Source organism: Molothrus aeneus, chromosome 4, assembly GCF_037042795.1.
Source record: "Molothrus aeneus isolate 106 chromosome 4, BPBGC_Maene_1.0, whole genome shotgun sequence".
NCBI lineage: Eukaryota > Metazoa > Chordata > Aves > Passeriformes > Icteridae > Molothrus > Molothrus aeneus.
The window spans coordinates 63,003,107-63,026,234 of NC_089649.1; the positions used below are offsets into that span (position 1 = coordinate 63,003,107).

At 40.8% G+C, this 23,128-nt stretch overlaps 1 protein-coding gene across 3 annotated transcripts in view; it reads right to left on the reverse strand.

Moving 5' to 3' along the window:
- Positions 1–18,872: 18,872 nt before the first annotated feature.
- The window catches only part of ACOX3 (acyl-CoA oxidase 3, pristanoyl), a 31,929-nt gene continuing 27,673 nt past the window's right edge, over positions 18,873–23,128 (reverse strand). For all 3 annotated transcript variants that reach the window (XM_066548673.1, XM_066548674.1, XM_066548675.1), the window contains 2 exons: positions 22,432–22,518; positions 18,873–19,290 (listed from right to left, as the gene is read on the reverse strand). In XM_066548673.1, the coding sequence (XP_066404770.1) occupies positions 19,171–19,290; positions 22,432–22,518 (207 nt within the window). In that variant the 3' untranslated portion in view covers positions 18,873–19,170. The remainder of the gene's footprint in view (positions 19,291–22,431; positions 22,519–23,128) is intronic.

The following is a 23,128-nucleotide window of genomic DNA, read 5'->3' on the forward strand; positions in this document are numbered from 1 at the left end:
TTAGACAAAGTTCCTGTGGTGAAATCAAACTGGGCATTTGTGAATCCCTCAAAGGGTGACAGAGGGAAATAATAACTTTTTTTGCCAAATCTATTCATTTGTTTAATTTTGATTAACAGGTCTGGGGTGGTGATTCTTTCACTCTGTTTGTAGAGAGACATGAGTTACTTCCTCCCACACTGATGCCAAGCCAGAAGTGCTCGAGACAACTGGGTCTGCTGTGCACAATTTATTGCTGCCATGCCAAGCTAGAAAGTTCCCTTCTGTGATTTCCCCCTTGAAAAGCTCCAGGAGAAATCACTGCACCACATTGTGGATGGTCTCTAAATTCTCCTGGGCAGGTGGGAAGCTGTGTCCTTTCCTATAGGACAGATGTTGCCCAGTCAAGGAAAAGCAAAAGCAAAACATTGGGCTGTCATTGCCCATGGGTACCTGGCTCATGTGGGCAGTACAGGGTGTGGAAAAAAGAAATTGGGGTAATAAAAAGCAAAACACCAAGATTTCTTAGTCCTTAAATTGCCCAGTAAATGGGCAGCAAAACATCATGAGTGGTCCTCTCACCCAGCTGTAGCTGCCTATACGACAGGAGCTGGGTGTCAGCTAATTCCTCCCTCTGAGACCGGGAGAAGGAGGATTAATCCCATCCTAACACAGGATTAGTACTGCCCATTGGAATTGTGCCACTCCAGTGGATACTGGAAAAGCCTAGATGCCACTTCAGAGGCAGAGAATCCTATTCAACAACAAAATTACCCAGAAAAACTCAAAGATCAATGTGGGCTAATAAATAACTTGAAAGTGTCCCTGTAGGAGAGATTTTATACAACTTTTTCTTTCCATAACAAATTATTTGACTAAAGATACCAACACTGCTTCAGTTAAATCTCAATAGAAATAAACAAAATGTATTTTTCATTAAAAACAGCAATTACTGAATAACAACAGGATATAACTTCCCACCACATCTTATTTCTAGCTGCAGGGCTTTTGAAAATGCACCAGCATCCCAGTGGCAGAAGGGACATTGTTGACTGAGCTCTCTGATGGTAGAGCTTTCCAATAACAGCAAGTCTCATCTTCACCTCTCCATCAGGGCTGCCAGGGGGTGAGTTCAGAATTAAGTCAGGAGGGGCAAAGACATCACTGCATCATCTTTCAGCCCTTCGAAAAAAACAAAGAGCACATACTTGGCAGCACTTTAATTTCTATGGTTACTTATGAATAACAGCACAGCTGGGGAACTGTTGCTACAACCCACTAGCAGAGATCATTTAAGAGGTCACACTTTAGCAGATCCATTTTAAAAACACTGTTTTTTTTCAGAGATAATAAAGCTGAGGACTGTAGGTACTTTTGCACTCTTTATGTTGCTATCAAGTGGACTTTCCTGTTAGTCATAAATTTGCCCTCATTGTTTCAAAAGCAATAGAAGGAAGGATGGCTCTTTATTTAAGACATCAACTAGGGCTGATGATTTCTGGACAAGACCTTGACCAGGAACATGATTCACTTGGATTTTTTCAGTCACAGATGTTGATGTCTCCCATGCTAGTGCAGGCCAGTGCCTCTTGCAGCTTGGAGAGGCTTTCTGGCTGGGGAGACCTGCATCAGGGCTTCACTTTCTACCAAGGGGACAGTAACACAATTTTCCTGCAAAGTCCAGAAAAAATAATTGAGCAACCCTGAATCAGAATGATTTGGAAGCTCTGACACAGATTTCCTGTACAACCTGGGTGAAATAGCTGGTTTGTGCTTTCAGTTTTAATCTTTATTTTGTTTCTTAGTTATCAGGGCAACAGTCATGGAGCCCTGGTAACTTCATTGCAATAAAATATATCTTTAATTGGTGGAACAGACTTTAAAAGCCTTTTGGCCAAGGAAAGGTTATTGCTTTGTGTTTCACAGTGTCCCAATCAGGAGGGAAGTGAAGGCAAAATTTACTCTTATTTTGTCTGTCATGCACTTACTGTGGTCTCCTCTGAACCAAATTAATTCCTGACTAGCTGGGTATAAGGACTTTGAGTACCTATTTTACTTTTACAAATTCCAAAGGGCAGCATGTCAGCAGGGAATGGAAAACCTGTTATTTTACATGTTTATGGATAGAATTTTAAAGGACACAGATACAAAATAATTATTAAACAGAATCAGAGAATCATAAATCATAGAATGGTCTGGTTTGGGAGGGACCTTAAAGATCATCTTGTCCCACGTCCCCCCACTATGGGCAGGGATCTCACCCACTGGATGAGGTTCCTGCATCACTGCACTGGGCCTGTGAGTTGGCCCCCAGAAATGCAAATGTTGTGTTTTGACATTTTACTCAATGTAATGCAGGATTAGTATTGGAAAAGACAAATGAAATCCATGCAAGTCCTTTTTCAAGACTCTTCTTTTTACACACTGTCCCTACACACACTGGAATAAGCACATCATCCCAAATAAAGCCCCTGACATCAGTAGAGCTTCACCTGGGACAGATTTGGCTTACTATTGCTAATTGCATCATTACCTCAAGCTGCACTGAACAATTCATTAGTGGCAGACAGCTGAATTTCTAAACGTGTGTGTAACCTAACTCTAACAGCACAGTAGAAACCACTCTCAGTAGCTCCTCTGGGCAACCAAGGACACCATGAAATTGAATAAATAAATATAAACAAAGAATGTTTTTCAATCTGCTTCCCATCTGGAGTACTGGCTATTTTTCCAGCTCTTAAGCTGAGGCACCTTTGCACTCTATTAAGACTATCCTCTACCTTTTGCCATCTCTGATGACCTCAGTGAATTTAAGAGCATTTCTTTAGATTAGAAATTTCCCTTTTTAGCACTTCTAAAGACTAAGCCAATCTGCTATGGGTTGCTAAATTTTGAAAATTCCTGATTAATTTTTTTGTAACATTGTCTAAAGGAAAGGTCAAAGTATGATTTTGAATTTTATTCATTCTTCCTAAATTTTCTCGCCTATTTTCACCTAGGTGTTAAATTCCTACAAAAAATGAGGCACTGCTGGTCATGGCTCCTGGCTGAGTGGGGCTGAGCTGCCAGGGCAGTGGCAGGGCTGGGGTGACAGGGACAGCCTGGAGGACAGGTGAGCTCAGTGGCAGAGCCTGCCCTGTGCCTGCTGGCCTGGGTCCTTTCTGAACCTGCTTAATTTACCAGCAGAGGCTCAACCTCAAAGGCACCTTTCACTGGCAGGGACAAGCTGTGGTCCTTCTTCACTTTTGTCTCTAACACCACTTAAAGAGGAACAGCATTGCTTCATCCCTCTTGTGCTAGACTCTGCATAAACAGGATGTTTCCTACAGAACTTGTTGGACTGATGCGTCTAATGCCCAGTGTGGGACTTAAATAAATATCCCCCATCCAAACAATCTTAATTGTTGGCTAAAGTTTCATTTCTTGAGACACAGAAAGTTACCTAATCTAAAATGTCATGGTTCTTGTCCTCTTTCTTGCTCTCTTACTCATGGTCATGCTTCTTCTCAGTAACAGTGCTTCAGGAGGAGAGGGACCACCACTCCACAAGTGGGGTACTCTCCTTTCTCCACCAGTGGGATACTCTCCTTTCTCCACCAGTGGGATACTCTCCTTTCCCCCTGTGATGGCTGGAAATGGCAGAGGCTGTATGTAGATACTCACAGGCTTGTTTCTGGATCTCCCCAGAGCTGTTGGGTGCAAGTGTAGCAGATCTGGGGACACGTGAAATAGACCCACAGGTATGTGCCCTAACAAATATTCCAGTCTGGAAACAAATAACTTTTTAGTGTCTGTGGAAAATGTGATTTGTCTGACCCCACCACAGACCTCTGAAAGAGCTGCTATGAGCTGTACCCTGCAAGACCCAGCTTCTATTCAGTGATTATCAGGGCATTCTAGATGATCACCTCAGCTGCACCTTCATAGATAGCTAAGGCCAGGAGAGGCTGGTTCAGACACCAATGCCCTGCTGAATGTAGGTCTAGGTGGGGGCTGCTTGGCTCACCTCTTGATGAAGTATCACAGATACTATCTACAGAGCAAAAATCTGAGATCAAATCTTCTGTTTCTCCTGCATGCCTCTCTTTACCCCTATGTATTCAGCACCCTTTGGCCAATGTCCAGCCTGCAGACTGAGCCCAAGTTTTTCTTACAGCCTGCCTGACTTGTATTTTAGGAAGACCTACGTTTTCCAGTCCCAGAATCAGCATTTTCAAGTTGTTCAAGAGCTGAGGTTGTGCCCAGAGAAGTTCACTGGGGACTGCCTTTGTGAATGTTCCTGGTAGATGCTGACTAACGTGCACCTGCTGCTCAGACAGGTCCCTGCCAACATCCTGGCTGTGCTCTGCTTTTCTGTTGTCTCAGAAGTGCTGACTCATCAGAGCCTCTCCCATTATATGCTGGAGCAGTCTCCCCTTTTGTCCTGGAGTTTCTCCAGACCTTATCACCTCTAATAGCACAGGATTCCCGGGAAAACAAATCATCCTTCATGAATGACCTCATAAGACAAGCATTTAATTGTTCTCCACCTCTGGTGAGCTAGAAAAGTTCCATGTAAATAAAGGAGCTGAATCATCTTTTTCACAAATGTTTAACTTGACCCAGCCTATAAAAAAGGATAAGAGTAGAAAAATATTTTTGTAAGCATACTGTACATGTCCAAAAATTTGTCCTGCTTTAGTAAAGTGTAACTAAGAAGTAGAGAGGTGTTGACTGGTACTTGGTAGAGAGCTTGTTCCTTATCTATCTATCTATCTATCTATCTATCTATCTATCTATCTATCTATCTATCTATCTATCTATCTAATCTTTCTCAGTGTGTTCATGCTTTCTTTATATCTACAAGGCTCATCAAACAATTAAGTTTGGGGATAAAGAAAAGTGAATTAAGGCCTAAATTAAGGAGACAGCACTTTAAACCTTAGTTGAAACCATGAGCAAATAAGTTTGAAGGCAGCTACTGCACAGCCAAGTGCTGTAAATCCCTAGCAAAAATCCCTAACTAACTCTGTGGTGCAGCTTTGTCACCAAATGTTGTGTCTTCATTTAATTAGGGGAGTAAATTACAAGTACAACTTTATTTGTCTCTTCATTTCTCTTTTTCTTTATTTCTTTACTTTAGCTCTCTAAAGAATAAGATTGCTTGTGCAAAAGAAACAACAGCAGTGTCAGTTTCTCACTTCCTCTGATTCCAGGATAAAGACAAAAACCAACCCCTGATGTTTCACCTCCTCCCTGTCCATTCAAACCAGCTGCTACAAGTCCAGCCCTTTTAATAAAAAATGCCCCTTATCTGCATTTAATACCTCTTTGCTAATTTAAGTTCTCAAGCAGCAGTTAATGTGATTAACGAAATGGACAACCCAATATCAGACTAACTTTCCTTTTAAGCCCAGAAAGTGTCCACTGTGGTGAATATAAACTGATAGCACTGTCAGCTGCAGAAACTGGTGAGGCCCTGGTCAGAGGCCCTGGTCACTGAGGATGTGGTGCAGTTGACTGCACTCCTCCTCCTCCTCCTCCTCCTGCTCCTCAGCTTCAGCCAAGGCCATCACACAGGTTTTTGGGCTGGGGGCTTTGTGGAGCACAGAAGGGGCTGGGAACCATGTACCAAGCCTAAACTGCCACTGCTGAGCTTTGCTTTGCTTCTGACACCTCAGGATGCATCCAGGTTTCAACTTGCTTCATTCAGAAGTGAGTGGTGAAGGTACTTCCCAGGGAAGTGCAGGTCATGCTGAGGTGGGAGCTGGATGCTGCCCTTGCCTCCTCTGAATCAGTCACCTCCTTGCTGGCAGCATGGTTAAAAAGGCTCAGCCTGAACCACAGAGGGGAGCTGTGGATTCTGCACTCTCCTGGGTGCTCCTCACCATCCTGAAGTGGACTCAGGAGCTGCAGAGAGGAGCAGGGCTCTAGGTGCACCTGTCTGCAGTGTGCCTCCTGTCACCAAATCCTGCACCTCTCTGCTCACAATCGATTTCTTGCTTATAGAATCTCACTATAGACACACCTGCTTACACTTGGGCTCTTGCAGTTTCAACTCATAGCTATGCCATGCAGTTTTGAGTAATGTGATTACAGTGATTTTATTTAGCACTTCAAAAATAAAGTAAAAATTAATATTGGTACATTTAAGACATGCACTGGACAGTTTGGATTGGGACAGCAAGTGGTTGTCCCATTTTAAGCAGATTTCTTCCGATAATTATTTCATGAAAGCAAGTTTAATTTGTTGTGTGAAATGGCTAACAGATTTTAGGGACCATTTAACAATTATGTACAATCCAAGAAGATAAGTAGAACAGAAATGCAGCTTTTAAAATCTCAAGGAATCATAGCATGCAACAATGATAATTTGACACAGAGCTTACAGAATACATTTCTTTTTTTCTTAACTGAACAATAATTGAAAACTGACATAGCCCCTTAAATAAACCAGTGACAGCTGGGAAAACCAGCAGATTGGCCCTTTGTGCCTGTTTATAGTAGATTTTGGCAGCATGATAGTTGATGTAGTCTCTATAGGACACAGCTATTATATCTTCCAGATGTGCTTGACCTTTATCTTGGATAAAAAAGCATCTTGCCATAGAAACTATCAATTTATGTACCCTTAGCCCAAGTCATCAGCTCCTCTAAGATGCTCAAGAACCCCTCTTGTGATGGAAATGCTTCCACTGCCATTCAGTACAGACATCTAACTTGTGTGTGAGTGTGTATTTTAGATCAATGAGCCCATAGAATTTCCAATATGAGGAAGATCTGTAACAGGATAAGGGTTCCTCAGTGCTTGCAGAAGGACATTTGGGAGGTCCTTCCTTTGCTAGCTGCTCACACTGGGTGGAAGTAGAAAGCAAAATGGCAATGGCTTCTTCACAGTTTGCATTATTGTTTATTTATGTGTACAGGGTGATGCCACCATTGTCTTTAGTTCTTTGGGGAAACCACATCAAACACAGGGAAGAGCTAAGCTGCAGACAGCTCAGTGCTCACCTGCCAGGCAGTGGAGAAGGGCACAGGACACCTCACACACTGACTCAAGGGAACAATGGCACACCTGTGGCAGTGTTCATTGTCCCACTGGCAAAACCCCAGAGCCAGGAAAGGAAAAAAAAGCCTCTGGCTGTAAATGCACTTGAGTCAAAGGAGGATTTGAAGTAGGTTAATTTGATTCAAATTTTGTGTCAAAAACTGCAGCAGCACTCAAGAGTGACACAAGAAGGGAGTGAATGGCACTCAAGAGTGACAGAAGAAGGGAGTGAATGTCAGACATCAGTGCTCATGGGGAGGAGAATAGGGGACATGGTGTAGCAGAGGAAAATAAGGGATACAGGTTGTGGGACAAGAGGGAACCTGTGGGAACCCTGGGCTTGGCTTGGAGGCACAGAGGAGAGGTTGAGAGCATCACATCATCTTGAATAGAGGACTTGTTTTGGTGGAAAATAAAGCAAGATGGTCAAGTGTGTTGTACTTGCTGTCACATACTCAGGCCTCTGGGCTAGTAGTTGAGGAGTGTGGTTACCTGCCTGCCAATGGTTTTGTGGCATCTCCTAACCCTATGGTGACTGAAATTCTTGCTTTTCTATTTCATACAGGTCAGGCATGAGGACTCCTGAAACAGAACACAGGTTCAGTGCAGGAATCCAGGCTGACACAGAGGGATCTGCGTTCTGGTCAGTGCATCTCAGAAAACCTCAGTGCAGCACTGCAAACCTTCTGTGATGCCCTTTCATCATCACATGATGTGATTTCTTGGTCCCCTCTGACTAGGCAGGCTCATAGGTGTGCTTGTCCCCTGCTCTGAGGCTCAGTGCTCCCACCTCATTATGTGACTTTGCATGCCAATGCCTTGTACTGGGAGTTTAGAGGTTTGAAGTGGGGTGTGACAGGGTGGATTAAAGTTCCAGCAGAAGAAACCTTGCTGCAAGAAAGATTAGAGCCAAGCTTCACGTGCCTGTGGCTCACCAGTATGGGCTACTGACAATGATGGATACAGCTCTGCTCTCTGCATTGCTGTGGGACAGGAAGATGGGCTTACAGAAAGATGGGAGCATGCAAGTGATGAAGGGAAGAGAGAAGAAAGGGGATGAACAACATTGGCTCATGTCCACATTTCACCTGGATGTAAAACCTTTGAGGTCCTGTGACACAACAGTAAGGCAGTTTTGAAGGAGTAGGAGGATTCTGGAATGCAGTTTCTAGAATAGCACATAGCAGTGTTTCTGCAGCTGATCTTCCGAGGAATTTTTTGTGGGAAGTCAAAAAAGAAACAAACCCACAGTAACTGCTCAAATTGGACCTAAATTGAGCACAGATCAAAAATCTTGATTTTCTGCCTTTTTGTCTGTCTTCTGGCTCTTCTTCTGAGGCAAAAATGCCAGCTGGCAACAGATGGATGGCACTTTCTGAGATGTTGTTTCCTGGAGATGGGAATATTTTTAAGAGAGGTGGTAGGCAAGGCAGGACTTTGCTTCATCATACAGAGCCTGGTGTAATGTTGTTGGAGGACATTGTTTAGTTTTGCAAGTGGCAGCTCTAAACACAGCTTTCTTCCTGTGTTCTGCAGAGCTTACTGCAAAGGACATATTCCACCTATAAATCCCTGTTGAGGAAGATGTCATGGTACACATGCCAATTCATCAACATTTGGGCCTTAAGTCATTTCACAGCATCTTTAAATCTTGAGGCAAAACAAGGGAGACAGTAAAGCAGTATGGTAGAATGTATTTTATCAAAAAGCCAAAATATTGAAATAGCAAAAAAGATAAAAAATGAATTTGACTGGTAGGAGGAGGAAACAGCTGCGTCAGTTGTTACTTTGCTGTGTAAACAATTTTAAGCAATTGTAAATATGCTTCTGGTCACACTGTGTTGTAAATAAAAAGGTTTTTCATGTGCACTCTTCCTCTCTTTTCAGCTAAGCCCTGCTGCTGAGCCACAGGCTGTCCTGGCAGTTTGGGGAGCTGTGTTTGTGGAGTGTCACGCACACGTTTCAGTGGAGTCTGTGCAGATGCTCTGCTTGTCTGGGGCAGGGCAGCTGCTGCCAAACCCCAGGGCTGGGGAGTGGGTTCAGGCTGTGCCTAACACCTAGGCTTGGTGCCAGGCTGGAGCACAGCCCATCCTCTCAGGGCTCCTCTTGTGACTTAAAAAATGCTGCTCAGGTTTGACCCATACCTGTGATCTTTGACAGAATTGATCAGTTTTACTCAGATACCTGATGACATTTCAAGACAAGAAAAGAAATACATTTTCAAACAAGAAAACAAAACAACAAGATATTTCCCAAACTGCAAGTCCAGGTGACTCACCAGCATGGCCTGTCCTATGCTATGGGGACACTTTGATGGGGCTGTTGCCCTGGTTCTTCTGCCTGCAGGTTCCTGTGGCACAGGGTCAGGCAGGGCACAGCCCTGGTGCTGGGGAGGTGCTTCCTATGCACAGGGCACTGCCTGCTCTTCTCCTCTCAGCTTCATGGGCTGAAACTCCCTGGCTCAGAGACCACTGCTTGCTGATGACTATTCACAATTGGGTTTGGGTTTTTTTGGTGTGGTTTAACCCCTGACTTACTTGCTGTGCCATAGACACCCACCATAACCTGCATGAGACATAGCAGAGTTTGCATAGGTCACAAATGCAAGGAATGGGTTTAGGCAGCGTTTGGCTTTGAAGTGTGGAAACAGTACAATGAAATAATTTAAAACACATTTTATTGCCTCAGTAATCAGAGAGGGTGTATGTCTTGACATGGAGTTTGCATGAAACCTTCAAGCTTTTCTAACCATTTATAGTTTGCATAGCTATATGTTAATCCACAGACAATCTATAGCTCTCAATAGCCTCATAGCAACCACAGATCAACAAATGATTTCCCTGAGCTCTTAGGCATACCACTGCCATTAGGTCCTCTGATTTTTAATTAAGAGGCAATGTCTCTAAACATCTTGAGGTAATTAAAGAGGTAATATCTTCTGTAAGATGCATTTGATAAAATAACAGGAATTCCCTTATGTGACTCAAAAATATAACTGCAACTTCATTACAAAAATTAGATTTACCAAATTATTTTTTGTATGAACTTAAAATGTAAAGTATGCTCACAGTTCTGCTGTAATTCTTGAATGTAATAAGAGAATTCCCTTTCCCACATTTTACACTGTAACTCTTGATATAATGATCTTATTAACTTTTATTATGATTCTAATAAATATGCCATATTACAAATAGCTCCTTATTATCTCTTTGCCATTCATTATGCTTTCATAAGGAGATAATTACTGTGATAATTTTATGACTCTTAAAAAATATACATGCTAACCTACATTTAGACATTTATTTTTTGGCTGAATTCTGACAGAAAGTAGCAACCAGAAAGATAATGGTTTGCATAAAATAATTTATTAAAATAATTTATTTTTGCTTCTGAACACACTCACGTGGGTTGAGTTTTGTAAATAAGTGTGTGTCTGTGTGTGTATGAAATCTGTATCTGGAAATGTTGCAACATGTTGCAGTGAACCACTGCATTTTAGAAGTTTTTAGAAAATAATATTATTCCAGGTGTTGCCTAGATACATATGGAAGCAAAAAAATAACTGAACAAAAAGTTTAACAGATGTAATTACTTAAAGCAGTGGTTTAAGGAGAGATTTCCAGTGTGGATGAAAGCTCACAGCCAGCCTTGTTCTTATGTCCAAACTATCTCTAGACTTTAAAACTCTTTTGAGTTCTCTGTAAAAACTATTGACTTCCCTTTCAAACATACTTATAGAAGTATGTACCCATTATTTATTTTTCTCTGTCCTTGGAAAATGCACCTCTGTCCTTATCATTTCCATGCCAATATGAGACATTATTTGCACTTTCTCTTAGCACAGGACTTGGCTTGGCTGCCCCTTGCTTTCTTTGTCTCTCCACTGACTTCATTCCTTCATTAAGTGTAAACCCTTGGTCTTCAGAACTCATCATAGTGCAATCCTAATTTTGAAATCTTTTATTTGCTGATAGGATATTTACTCCAGACTCCATCATGCCATTCTGGATGCTGAGCACTGGTTACTCTTTTTCACGTAAAGCCTCTTCTCCAAATTAGGAAGGTCTCAGAAAATTTTGGCTAAAAATGGCAAATGGAGCATTGAGATTGCTGCACATAGTGCTCACCAGTACTGACAGATTGATTTGTTCAAAGTGCATAATTTCTTGTCTTCTCTCTAAATTGCAGTGTTTTGGAGATCTGTAAATGTGTACAGCATTTAGGATGGTGGGACCCTGGGCTGTGATTTCCCCTCTCGTTCATTACAAGTCCACCAAGAATCTACAAAAACATGTGATGCAAAAGTATTAGATTTCTAAGACAAGATCTATGCCTGCCTGCTCCAAGAAGTTAATCACAATTTAACATTGGATCTGTATTGAAGAAAATGTAATATTTCAGGACTAACACAGCTCTTATTCTTGTCTTGAAGAACAGCACTTGACCATATGACACTCGAGTTGCTTCAGTTCCTATGCTGTGGGAACATCTATGAGTGAGCCTTTATTGGACCTGTAATTGTCTATCTTGGTTGCATCCCTGAATGGGAATTTGAGTACACATGAGGGAATGTCTCTGCTAGTTCAGAGGTGAAATGATGGTTCTGAGAAGTGGTGAGACACACCTCACTACTAATGATGATGCCACCATATTCCTCCCCACTAAAACAAGCTGTAATCAATCACGTTGCAGACTGACCTTCTAAGGAATGTGCCTTTCTGTAGAATTTTTTTGCTCTCTACCTAATTAAAGCAAAATACAATATGAGCCTTTTGACTCTGAGCTCTCTTAGGTCAAAATGAAAAAAAAAATAAAAGAATTTTTTTTTTCTTTAAACATCTAAAATCCTGTCTTGTGAGATTAGGGGGTGAATCAAGATTTGAATAATATTATTATGGGAGAAGTCAAGCAAACAGAAAGATGACTCAAACCATGTACTGCCAGGACTATTTCTTAACACAGAGGAAAATCATATCGGGTTGCATATGGAATCCTCCCACAATGAACAGAGAGCCTGGCAACAGAAATAAAACTGCAAATACTCCAACTTTTTTTGTTGAACTGTCCTCACAACTGAAGTGCAATGAGAAGACACCAGAAATTTGGACTCTGAGGAGGAGAAATTATAACATAGCTAAGCAATTCCATGCCTATAGCATTCCTTATTGTCAAAAGACAACCTGGTCATTAGAAAGGTAAAATTTTCTTTCATTCTCTCCTCCCCGTTCAAGAACTTGCTTGAATTTAATCCAAAGCAAAAAGTGATCCAAAGAGATAGAGGGAAAATCCCTGGAGACATGTTCTCTCTGTGACCACAATGGGTTGTGCAGGGTAAGAACCTGTTCCTTCTGCTCCAGTGGGATACGGCAGGACAGCCCTGCACCACCTCCAAAGGATCTCCTGGTGACTGCCACAGGGAGAGCAAAGAGTGGCTCTGGCTGGACCTGTGCCCATGGGCTGTGCCTTGGATGAACAGCACTGATTGCAACTGATGGCTGTGAAAAAAATACATGGTTTTCATCTGCCCTAGAGCATAGTGCAACCAGGCAAATATTTATGTACTGAGCAAAGAACTGGGCTGCTGCTTGCTGAGTGTCTGAGGCACTGGTGTGTTTGTCCCAGTGCCCCACACTTCTGGCTGCAGGACTCACCCACAGATTTAGGACTGGAACAGGATATGCAGTTCTGCAGGGCTGGAAGACATCCCTTTAATAAGAATTTGTAAGGAGATCAAAACAAGCACAGAAACCCAATTCCATCCTATATGTGTCAAAAATAAATTTACAGCTGGGAATACTCCCCAGGAGATATGTTTTTCCTGGCTTCTCCCTCACACTAGTGAAACACAGCCAGTGCTCAGTTCTGGACTTTGCAAACACTCATCATTGATAAACTGGATGGAAAAAGCCAAGTGTTTGTGTGGGCTTAGAAAAAAAAATCATTATTTAATGACACTCAGACAAGTATGTTTTTGGAGGGCAGTTCATATGGCACCAGCTGTTCTGATTTAAAGGATCTTGGTACAGCATGTAACAAAACCATAGACCATGGTTTGGTCATCCCAAATAATGTGTGTATGCACAAACCTTCCTTCAAAGTAAACCATACCCTTAAATCTCTCCCCAGTGATCAGACACAAATTATATTTGTTTTGACATACAACATTTTGCTCCACTTTGGAGAAGCATATAAAACTGCAATTGCTCCAAATTTTAAGCTCCTCTTTGACATGCTAAACATTGAGTTTGTTCAGTTTCTTGTTGTACCACACCTTTCTCTGGCTTTGAATTCAGTATTTTGGCTCCTTTCTGTTACATTGTACCCTGTAAGGAAAGCAGGAGTTTGGCATATGGTTTCTGCAGGCACAGATGACTACTCACACACAATACAGTTTCCATTTTCCAGGCTGGCTGGCATTTGGAGCTGGCTTTTGTAACATGAGAACTGGACAAGAATCAATTCTCTGATCGTATTAGGGCTATAATGATCTTGCATTTTCTTACTCTTCCCGTGACACTCCTGGGTCATTTAGAAAAATTTCAATTCTCTCCCAAATACATCAGAGAGAAAAGCACTCACCTTCCCTCAGCTCTGTCTGGCCTAGGATGACAAAATCTCTCTTCACCCCTACATTTTTGAAGGAGATGTTGCACACTTGGGTCAGCAAACCAATATGGTTTAAACTTACTAAGCATTTCAGATTATATCTGTTCTCACCTAATTTACCAGTCCACCAATTATGCACAATTTAATAGAAGAGATTTTAAAATTATTTCCAGCTCACTGAGGAAAATAATAAGCAGTGGCAGGTTTAGGATTATCCTTAACAACATCCCTAAAGCACAGAGAATGATTTCTCCACTGATGGCTTCCTGAGTGTGTTTGCTGATAGACAGAATGCTGATTTTCTTCATCTCTATGTTGCATGTCACATATATGCAAAAATCAAAGTTTAAGAATACCTGGAATTAAATCAGGTTTGTCTGAAAAACTGTATTTTCCGCAAAATTTCTGATTTGTATTTTTTGTATTGCTATATGGTAATTATTTTATTAACTTAATCCCCCCTCAGGTTTTCCATTAGTTTGTTTTTCATAGAATCAAGTTTGTCACTTTTCTGCCTTTAAAAATGTTGGTAGAACAGCTAACTCTGGCCTGGTGGAATTTCTTTGATACTCTTAAATATAAGATAAATGAGTGTGTTTAGGCCAGTCAAGTCTTCACCATTTTTTTTTTACATGGCTCTGCTGATTTTAGTGTTTACCATAGTATGTGTTGCTTAACAGCTTTCTGGGTTACTGAGGGATTGGAAAGTATTTCATCACATCTCAGTGATAAGAACACATAAATACAGTTCAGAACCACTTGTTGAATATTTCTTCTGCCTCTTTACAAACCATTTTATTGAAGCTCATATTTTTGCCATAGGAAATTATGTCTGTCTATACATTTTTGTTTTGATTCTAACATTTTACAAAATAAAACCCCAAAACACTGTTAAAAGAGGTTTCATTCTCAGGCAATAGTTGCCAACTGCTTGTGGACAGGCTGCCCCAAAAGCCCTGTGGAGTGGTGAGGAGGTGGCAAGTGCAGTACCTGCTCTACAATACAGTGGCAGTGTGGTGGCTTTCCTCTGGATGCCCTGGAAGCTGTCCTGGCCCATGGATCATATGTGGAAAGCATAAGTCACATCCCAGTCACAGCCACAGGACAAACTCCAGATCCATGCTGGTCCTTCCAGGTTGTTTTCTAACTCCTGGTTACCACTCCATGACAAATATGCTGCCCTCTGAAAAAACTGACATTATGAATTGAAGCATTTTCTCTACCCAAGAACATGTAATTTAAAAATATCCTTTGCTTAAAATAAGGAAAAACAATGAATATTTTACAAGTTGGCAAAAATAAGTAATTAGCAAAGTTCTGAGTAGAGAGAAGATGACAAGTGAAATGAGCTGGGAAGGGCAGGAGGATGGAAGAAAATGGGCAGGTAAAGGAAGCTATTACCTAATGATGCTGGGTCTTTGGAGACTACTGCAAAGCTCAGCAGATGCTCTACACTAAGGCTGACTAAACAAAAAATGTAAAAATGTGGAAACTGCCTTCAGGAAATACACTGGGAATTCTTCTAGCCACGCACTTACTCGTCTATTATGTGACAAACACACTGAAAAAACTCTTGATGGAACTTGAATTCATTTAAGAGGGATTCATGCTGAGGCAATGCTGAACAATCACAACCAGGCTGCAAACATTTGAGAATAAAACAAGGCAAGGTAGTCAGCAGAACTGCTTTTCTCAGCATTTACCTCTCTCTGCCTTGAAAGGAGCTGATGTGAAATGCTCTGCTATATCTCATTAACCTGTCACTTGACTTGCTTGGAGAAGAAGGAAGCTTTGTGCCCCTGTTGCCAGTGCCAGTGCTGTGTGCAGCCTGCTGGGACCCAGCTGAGCCCACCTGGCTGCAGCGTGTGCCTCAGCTTAGACCATCACATGGATGTCTCATGCAGCAGCTCCCCTGGCCCGTGGTGCTCCTCAGGCCCCTGAGCCGAGCTGAAATGATCTCACTGTGATCTCAGGCTAATGAGAAGTGAGAATAACAAACCCTTGAGGCCTGTGAAGGTGTGGTGCTAGCAGAGGACACCCTGTGATGTCCATATGGCTGGAACAGAGGGACAGACTGCTCATGATGGTAGCACGGGCTGGTGTGAAATCACCACTTGTGTTTGAAAACACATTAAGTCAGTAAAGAAAATATATGAACAAAGGCAAACAGAAGAGGAACTTGCATCCCTGCAGAATGTGGGATAAATCATTAATTGCAGTGGGAAGGAGGCTTTCAGACAGAAAGAGCAGCATATGAGTCTACTGATTCCTGCAGAAAACAAGCACTTCTAAATCCACATCCACGGAATTGCAGATATAAAGCATGGCCGGGTTTCCACCTGACCCACAAGGCACTCCTAAAAAGGTGATGTGAAATATTCGTGTATTTATCTTGCCACATCAGCAAGGGAGGTGCACTCAGTGTTCTAGCACACATAAACAATTTCAGTCTTTCTGTTAAAACCTTTTTGCTTTGAGTCACATCAGCACACAGAAGACATACCTGGTTTGAAATACCATGGGCAGGCAGGTGGTTTGACAGTCACAAAGCAGAAAACTGCCACTCTCCAGGAGAGGAGAGGGGCACAGGGCCCTGGGGAAGCAGTTTTAAGGCTCTTTCAGGCCTGTTTGGATTCAGCTTTCTGGTGCCTTCACGTGGCAGCCTAAAAGGATGGATCCCTGAGGCCAAATAATTTTGGACTGAAGCTATTTGACTGAATTTGACCCAGCTCCCCAACCAAGATAAAATGACACATCCAACTTTATTTGGCATTTGAAATGGGAGGGAAATGACTTCTCTGTTCTGCCAGAGGCCTCTTTTATTTAATGTTCTACAAAGAGGAAGAAACTGCATATAATAATGACATCTTGTGGTAGTTGTTGAATTATTGCCCTAAGATTTAGGAGATAATTGGATGCCAAATTTCATGACATCTCTCTCTTTCCATGCTGCAGCTCTGCAAGTTCAAAGCTACAAATTCTCCTGCTCTGAGAAGCTGGACATAGAAGATCTCTGGAACCTTTGGCTGTTGACTTCAGAGGAAATTCTTCTCATTTGATTACACAGATCTGGCTAAAAATACAGATCAGAAATTCATAGTCATACCTGATTAAAGAACTTGATCCACAGTTATCCAGGTATTCATACAGGAAATACTACTTTTGATAATGTTGAGTGCAGAGTGGCTCTGGCCCATGGAATGAGTCTGCCTTTGCTGCACCATGGCTTTGTACTGGGCGTCAGTGACAGCCTTGGCTGCAGCATGGAAAGCCTGACAGCTGCTGAACACTGGCACTGAGCTTGCAAGCAGCCCTGGGGAGCAGCCACCAGCACCCAGTGCCTGGGGATGCAGGAGTTTTTAAAGAGTAAATGCCCAAGGCCTCACAGTGCTTCTACTAATTACAGCTTTGGTGCTCAGGTCTGTAACTCCTGCCATCAACCTGGTGTCCAAGGGTCCCATGAAGGTCCAAGCCTACTGCAGGCTGTGACATTTCATATTTTGGGTCCATAACTGAGCTATTTTACTGAGCACCCCACTTTGCCTGCCCATAATCATGTCCTTGCTGGTGCAGCCTCTGCTGTGCTGGCTCTAGTTGAAGTTAGAAGCTTTTCAGAACAAACAGCACTTTTTCCTGCCAGTTTGACAGCCCTTATCATCAGAGAGAGGCACAGCTTGTATCAGGGAGTTTGGCTGTTGCCAGAATAGTCATAATAAAGAAGATTAGCAGGAAGGGCTTAGGGATATATTTTTACAGGGTGTCTGTTTATCTTGTCTTGTGTTTGGTGAGTATCCTTGTGGTTCACCAGGTCTCCAGGTCTCTGCTACTGTGACACACTTTTGCTGTGTTTTTTTTATTGGGATGAAGCTGGCTTAGGTTATATGCCAAACACCTTTGTGATTTTTTTCTGGGCTACCAAGGCCTCTTAAACAGACTTACAGTTTATACACAAGATTTACACACAGCTGTTTCCCAGCTGTGGGAAGGAGGCAAGAAAAGACTGAGTCACTTATGGAGAGCTCAGAGGTAATGGTGAAATCACACACATGTATGACAGCAGAGTAATGCTGCTGATCAGCATTGATAGTGCAGAATGAGGACTGGCAGATCAATGCTACTACATTTTATGCAGCATGGCATCTCTTCTCCATGTGCCTTTTTCACTGCCAGAGTTCCTGGTGTTCACATTGGATACTGGCCATTACAAGCTCTGCCTCTTTCCTTCAGAGACACTTGTTGGATGCTCCATTGATATGGAAAATTCCTAAAGATAATCAGGATACCCCATGACCCCATAACATCTAATGATAGATGTTTAGCTGTTTAACTGATCTATTTTTTCTTCCATAGGATGATGCCACCTATTGGACTTTATTAAAAGAGGCAAAAAAGTTCAAAGAAAAGAAACACTTTATACTAGGTTGGTTTTTTTTAGCAAAGAAGGTTAAACTTTCCTACAGTTCAACTGCAAGAAAAGAGCTTCTATCAGGACATCCTGAGTTAAGGTACCTCATTAGAAAAGAAGAAAGAATAGAGGCAGAAAAACCACAGGCAACACTGACTATCTCTGGTGAAGAAAAAGAAATTAAGGAAAAAAAATACAGTTTAACAGGGTAACTTTTATCTATTTTTCCAATGGGACTATAAACAACAGCCTTTGGAGTTCAGATTTTTCTTTGGCTTTTTTGTTTTTAAACTGGAGTGTGATAATTTTTAATTGACCTTGAAGTTGACGTGGTAAAATTATTAACATTTAAAGACTACTCTTAGTCTGGCTAAGAAGCTATCTTTACTGAAAGAACATTCCTTTCAGCTAAAAGCTAACAGTGTGATTGTTTCCAATTTCCCACTTCTGAGCTAAGACAACACAGGGTGTGCCACTAATCAGAGCCATCATTCCACACTGCCACGTTTCTGTTTGTTTCCTCAGACCTGGGGCAGCCAGCAAGCTCCCAGAGACATCCTGTGCCCCCAAGGACAGACAGCTGCCTCTGCTGACACTGAAACCATTGCTTGTGCTGACCTCTTCCTTTCTGGTCTTCTGAAAGGCAATACAGGTTGGTTCTCTGCAATCTGAGGACAGGGGAGCAGAGGGAAAGATGCTCTCCCAATGTTCTCTCACTATAATCATAGTTAGTACAGGTTTTGTCCAGCCTGTCCTAATTTTTTTTTGCCTTTATCAGCTTATTCATAATCCCTGGTGGAAAATGTTTTTTTTAAATTATTTACCTTCTGGAATATGAAAATAACAACAAGAGAGTGATTGGAAAATCTTTTTAATATAAACTTTGCAAAGCAATGATTAAAATAAATCTTCATTTTTTAAATTTAATTGAGTAAATATGTATAGTGTGCAGATGTGTTGCTCTTGATCTTGTCATTATTAAGTTAACAGTCCCTCAGATCAAGTTGGACTTGATTTCAAAGTTATTTTAAAACCTGGCACCTCTCAGTGAAAATCCGTTCCATTTTCAGCGTTCATATGGCCTCATTTCCTCCTGATGTTTGTCACAAGGTATCCATCTCAGGCCTATCCAGACTCTTAAAAGCTGTTTGGTTTACAATCTTGACCTCAGCCTGCCTATAACAGGTTTATTCATGCAAAATTCTGCCCACCATGAAGGTCTGCTCAGAGCTTTGTTGCCTTGAAGGATCTCTCCCCACATATTTTTGTATAACTGCAAAATAATAATTAAAAAGGATTAATGCACAGAGAGGAAACAAAACTTCCACAAGACAAATTATTAAGTTAACTTATTGGCTGAAATGAGATTTTGATTGAATTTCTAGATAACAAATGTGAATAATTATGTACAGGCAAGAACAAACAGAACAATAAGCACAAAATTTCAAAGTACTGTAAACATCAGATTTCTGTATAAATCATTTAGACCATCCTTGGATAAGAACAGGAAACCAGAAACCTTTATTATCTCTGGTTTTCAACTTGACAGGAGTTGTACTATCAAAGGTAGAAATTTGGAAACAAGATTAGATTAAGCCAATCTTTGTTCTGTCCAAACCTGAGGGCTGTGTCTGAAAGCACTCATGGACAGCTGCTGTTATCTTTGTTTGAACACACTTCTGGAAAGGAACAGAACTTCTTTCCCAGTGTGAACTGTTTGATTTGAGCATAAGAAATTCTTCTCTCGAGAGCAGATTGCTTATTTGTCGTTTTACTAATTTGCAATTTTTTTGTGGAAGAGTTAAAAAGAAACAAACTTTGCAAAAGTAGAATTTTAACAATATTTGTTAATTCATAATTTACAGAAGCTGAAAACTTTAAACAACTTTATAGAAAAATCAGAAAAGAAAGAACATATTTTCAGCAGTAAGAGAGCACAGTGTAACAAAATAATAATGTAGTATAAAAGCAGTCAGTGAGGTAAAGTGAAATGCCTTTTTTCTTCATCAAAAGATGCTGTGGTCCTAAATATCTGTGATAACATAAATAAATACTGAAATATAATACATTTAATATTAAATATATTTTACCTTGATTACATGGCCTAATGTCAACTACTTATTCCATTCTAATTCTGATTAAATATTGTCTAACAAGTTTTAATTAATCCTGAAATAAATGTGGCAATACCTTCACAGACTTAGGCTGAGATTAAGATTCACTTTTATGGAGAAATAAAGATTCACTTTTATGGAGAAATTATCCACACCATCAAAAGTTCCTTTTAAAGAGAATCTGAATTCTTCTTTAGGGCTTAAAGCTGCCTATAAAAAAATTTGAAATCTTTCTTCAGCTCTAATTATGATCTGTGGCTTACAGTGCAAGGCACTCCACTGCAGCACAACACAATTTATCCTGTATTAAATTCACATTTTTGTTGTACTCGGATAATCTATTCTTTAAAATACTGTAATTTTTACTAAAATGTTTGCATTGGTTCTTAGAAGGTGCAAAGCTATCAATGAATAGAGGATTAAACTTAGACAGCCAGGAGACAATGATCTTTAATAAGCATTTTGAGTGAGGGATTGGCAGCCTTTTTTGAATTTCAGTTGTGTAAATATTTACACAAGTTGAAAACCACAGACTTACAGGCAATTCAGAAAACCTTCCTGAATTTTATAGAACATGGGTTGAATAGCACTGATTAAAATTATTTTCTCAATGATTCAATGAATTTATAAAAAAGTAAGTACATGAGGAAGTGTTTAGATTCCTACATGCATTTCTCATATATTATACTCCTAATAATATCTAATATTAATAAGTCTCTATGGCTTCTGCATTTGCAAGAGCTAAGAGGTACCCAATGAAGAGCCAGCCAAATCCATCCTGACAACTTTATCAGCTACTGATAAGAAATCTCCAGGTGACTGCTAGAGAGGGGATACTATTCTAGGAATGGATCACTGTGTACTTGTACCATATTTTACATTTCTGCCTAAAGCATCTGCTCACAGCTTCTGCTAGAGCCAGAGAAATGTGTTAAAATGGGCTTTTGGCCAATAGAGATACTTTTAACATTCTAACAAACTATGTTCTTTCTCTGAAGAGTTACCTTCAGAGCTCCCCTCCCATGACCTCTTGCATCAATTTAATCCTCAAAAAACTTATAGAAATGGAAACAAAGTTTCCAGTGATGATTACAACCCTCTAGGAGATGGCTGGATAGGTACAGCCAGCCTTTCCTGCCTCATTTGTAAAGACTGCTAACAAAGTAATCATTGTGTTAGGTCAGCTTAGAAACATCTGTTCTGCCCTCTGTATTTCTGGATCACCATGGGAACAAGGGGCAACTTCAGACAAGAATTCACATGAAATACTGAAAACCACGGAGTCTGATGCAGCATTCCTGTCAAACATCCTGGCAGGCTCCCCAGGCTCCAGGGATTGTCTGCAGCATCCATCCACACCAACCCAAACTACTGTGCTGTGACACTGGTCTCTGCAGAATAGTTATCCCACAGCTCAGCCCTGATGAGTAGGTTTGGATCAGTAAGCAAGAATTTTGGGTTGCTGAGATTTTGGAAAAAAGACAGATCTTGAAATATGTAAAAAGAAAAAGGAAGGGAGAGACCAGGAGCTGTTGTAGCCAACTCCATGGTGCACCTACACCCCGAGTCCTGTCCTGCTTGTAGGTCTGGTTAAGTCACTTCAGAAATGATATGGCAGAAGCAGAAAATACACAGAGAAGGAAAACAAGGTCTGTCAGAGGAATGAAAAGGCTCCCATAGGTGGTAAATAGAGATGGACTGGGACTAGGAAGTATTTTCTAAAAGTACTCATAGTTAAATTGTAGAAATGATGGTGTGATAAAAGCCAAATGACAGCTGAATTTGAAAATGGATGGGAAAAAATGGAGAATAGCTACATCTGTGGCTACTAAAGAGAATGATACAAACAGAACCTATGGCATGAGACATCTCTTAAACTGCCAACAGCTGAGACATCAGGAAAAGAACACCTCACTTTTTCATCTGTTTCCCAGTGTTCTCTTTGAACATCCATCCCTGTCAGCCACAGAGAATTCTGTGAAGTGAATCCAGTATGGCCCTTCTTATGCTCTTAACTCTAGCTTTGTGTAACTACACCAAAAATTTCTCTCAGCCCTTTTTCAGTTCAGTGCACAGATGCCCACAACAGCAAACTACAGCAATACAAGTCTCCCATTGAAGCAGTAAATGAAAAAGTTCATTTTCTGCTGACATCAATTTAACTCTGGCAGTATTTTCCACTGAAAAATTGTCTTTCTTTTCTTTTGTACTTGTGAAATGTCTTGAATATGTTAAGGCTAATTACAGGCAATAATCTTCTTCATGATTAAAGTTACAAATTTTACAATGGGTTTTCTTACCTCTCCACTTGCTTTACCAATGGCAGAATTGAGAATGAAGTCAGAAGGAGCAAAGGCATCAACCAGGGCAACTGCATCATCTTTCAACTGTTTAAAACCAAAAGAGACACATTTGACAACTTCTGCAGTTGTCTATGGCTGAACTACAGAGCAGCATAAAAATTACTTTCATAAAGTACCAGCTTTGGTAATTTAAGAGAAATCCACAATTAGTAGCCTACTTTTATTTCAATTTCTTTCACTCCCAGGGTAACTGCCAAAAAAGACTGTATTTCAAATGTTTTCTTCCTTTACCTAGGGGGTTTTAAACACATTTTAACCAATTTGGTGCTGTTTACACATATAAACATGAATCATTTTGGACTTTAAAAATATAATGACCAGATTCTTCTTTGAAGTGCTGCTGACCTGCAAAGAATATGTTGCAGTTTGGAAAGCTTTAGTGTTAAGAAAAAAACCCCACAAAATCACTTAGAAATTAAATAAAAAGAACTGTGTTAAAATATTTCACTGGCTTTCTAATAAAGATTGCAAGGCCAAAAATGCTATGGTGTTGTTTGGTAGGACATATTGTTTTCCATTTATTGAAATAAATTAAGACTAGATTCAGGGTCAGTGAGTTGCTAAACTTCACAGAAAATTATTCAGAAACCATTACTGTAATATCCTGCTAACTTACCCCATGAAGTCAGAATAA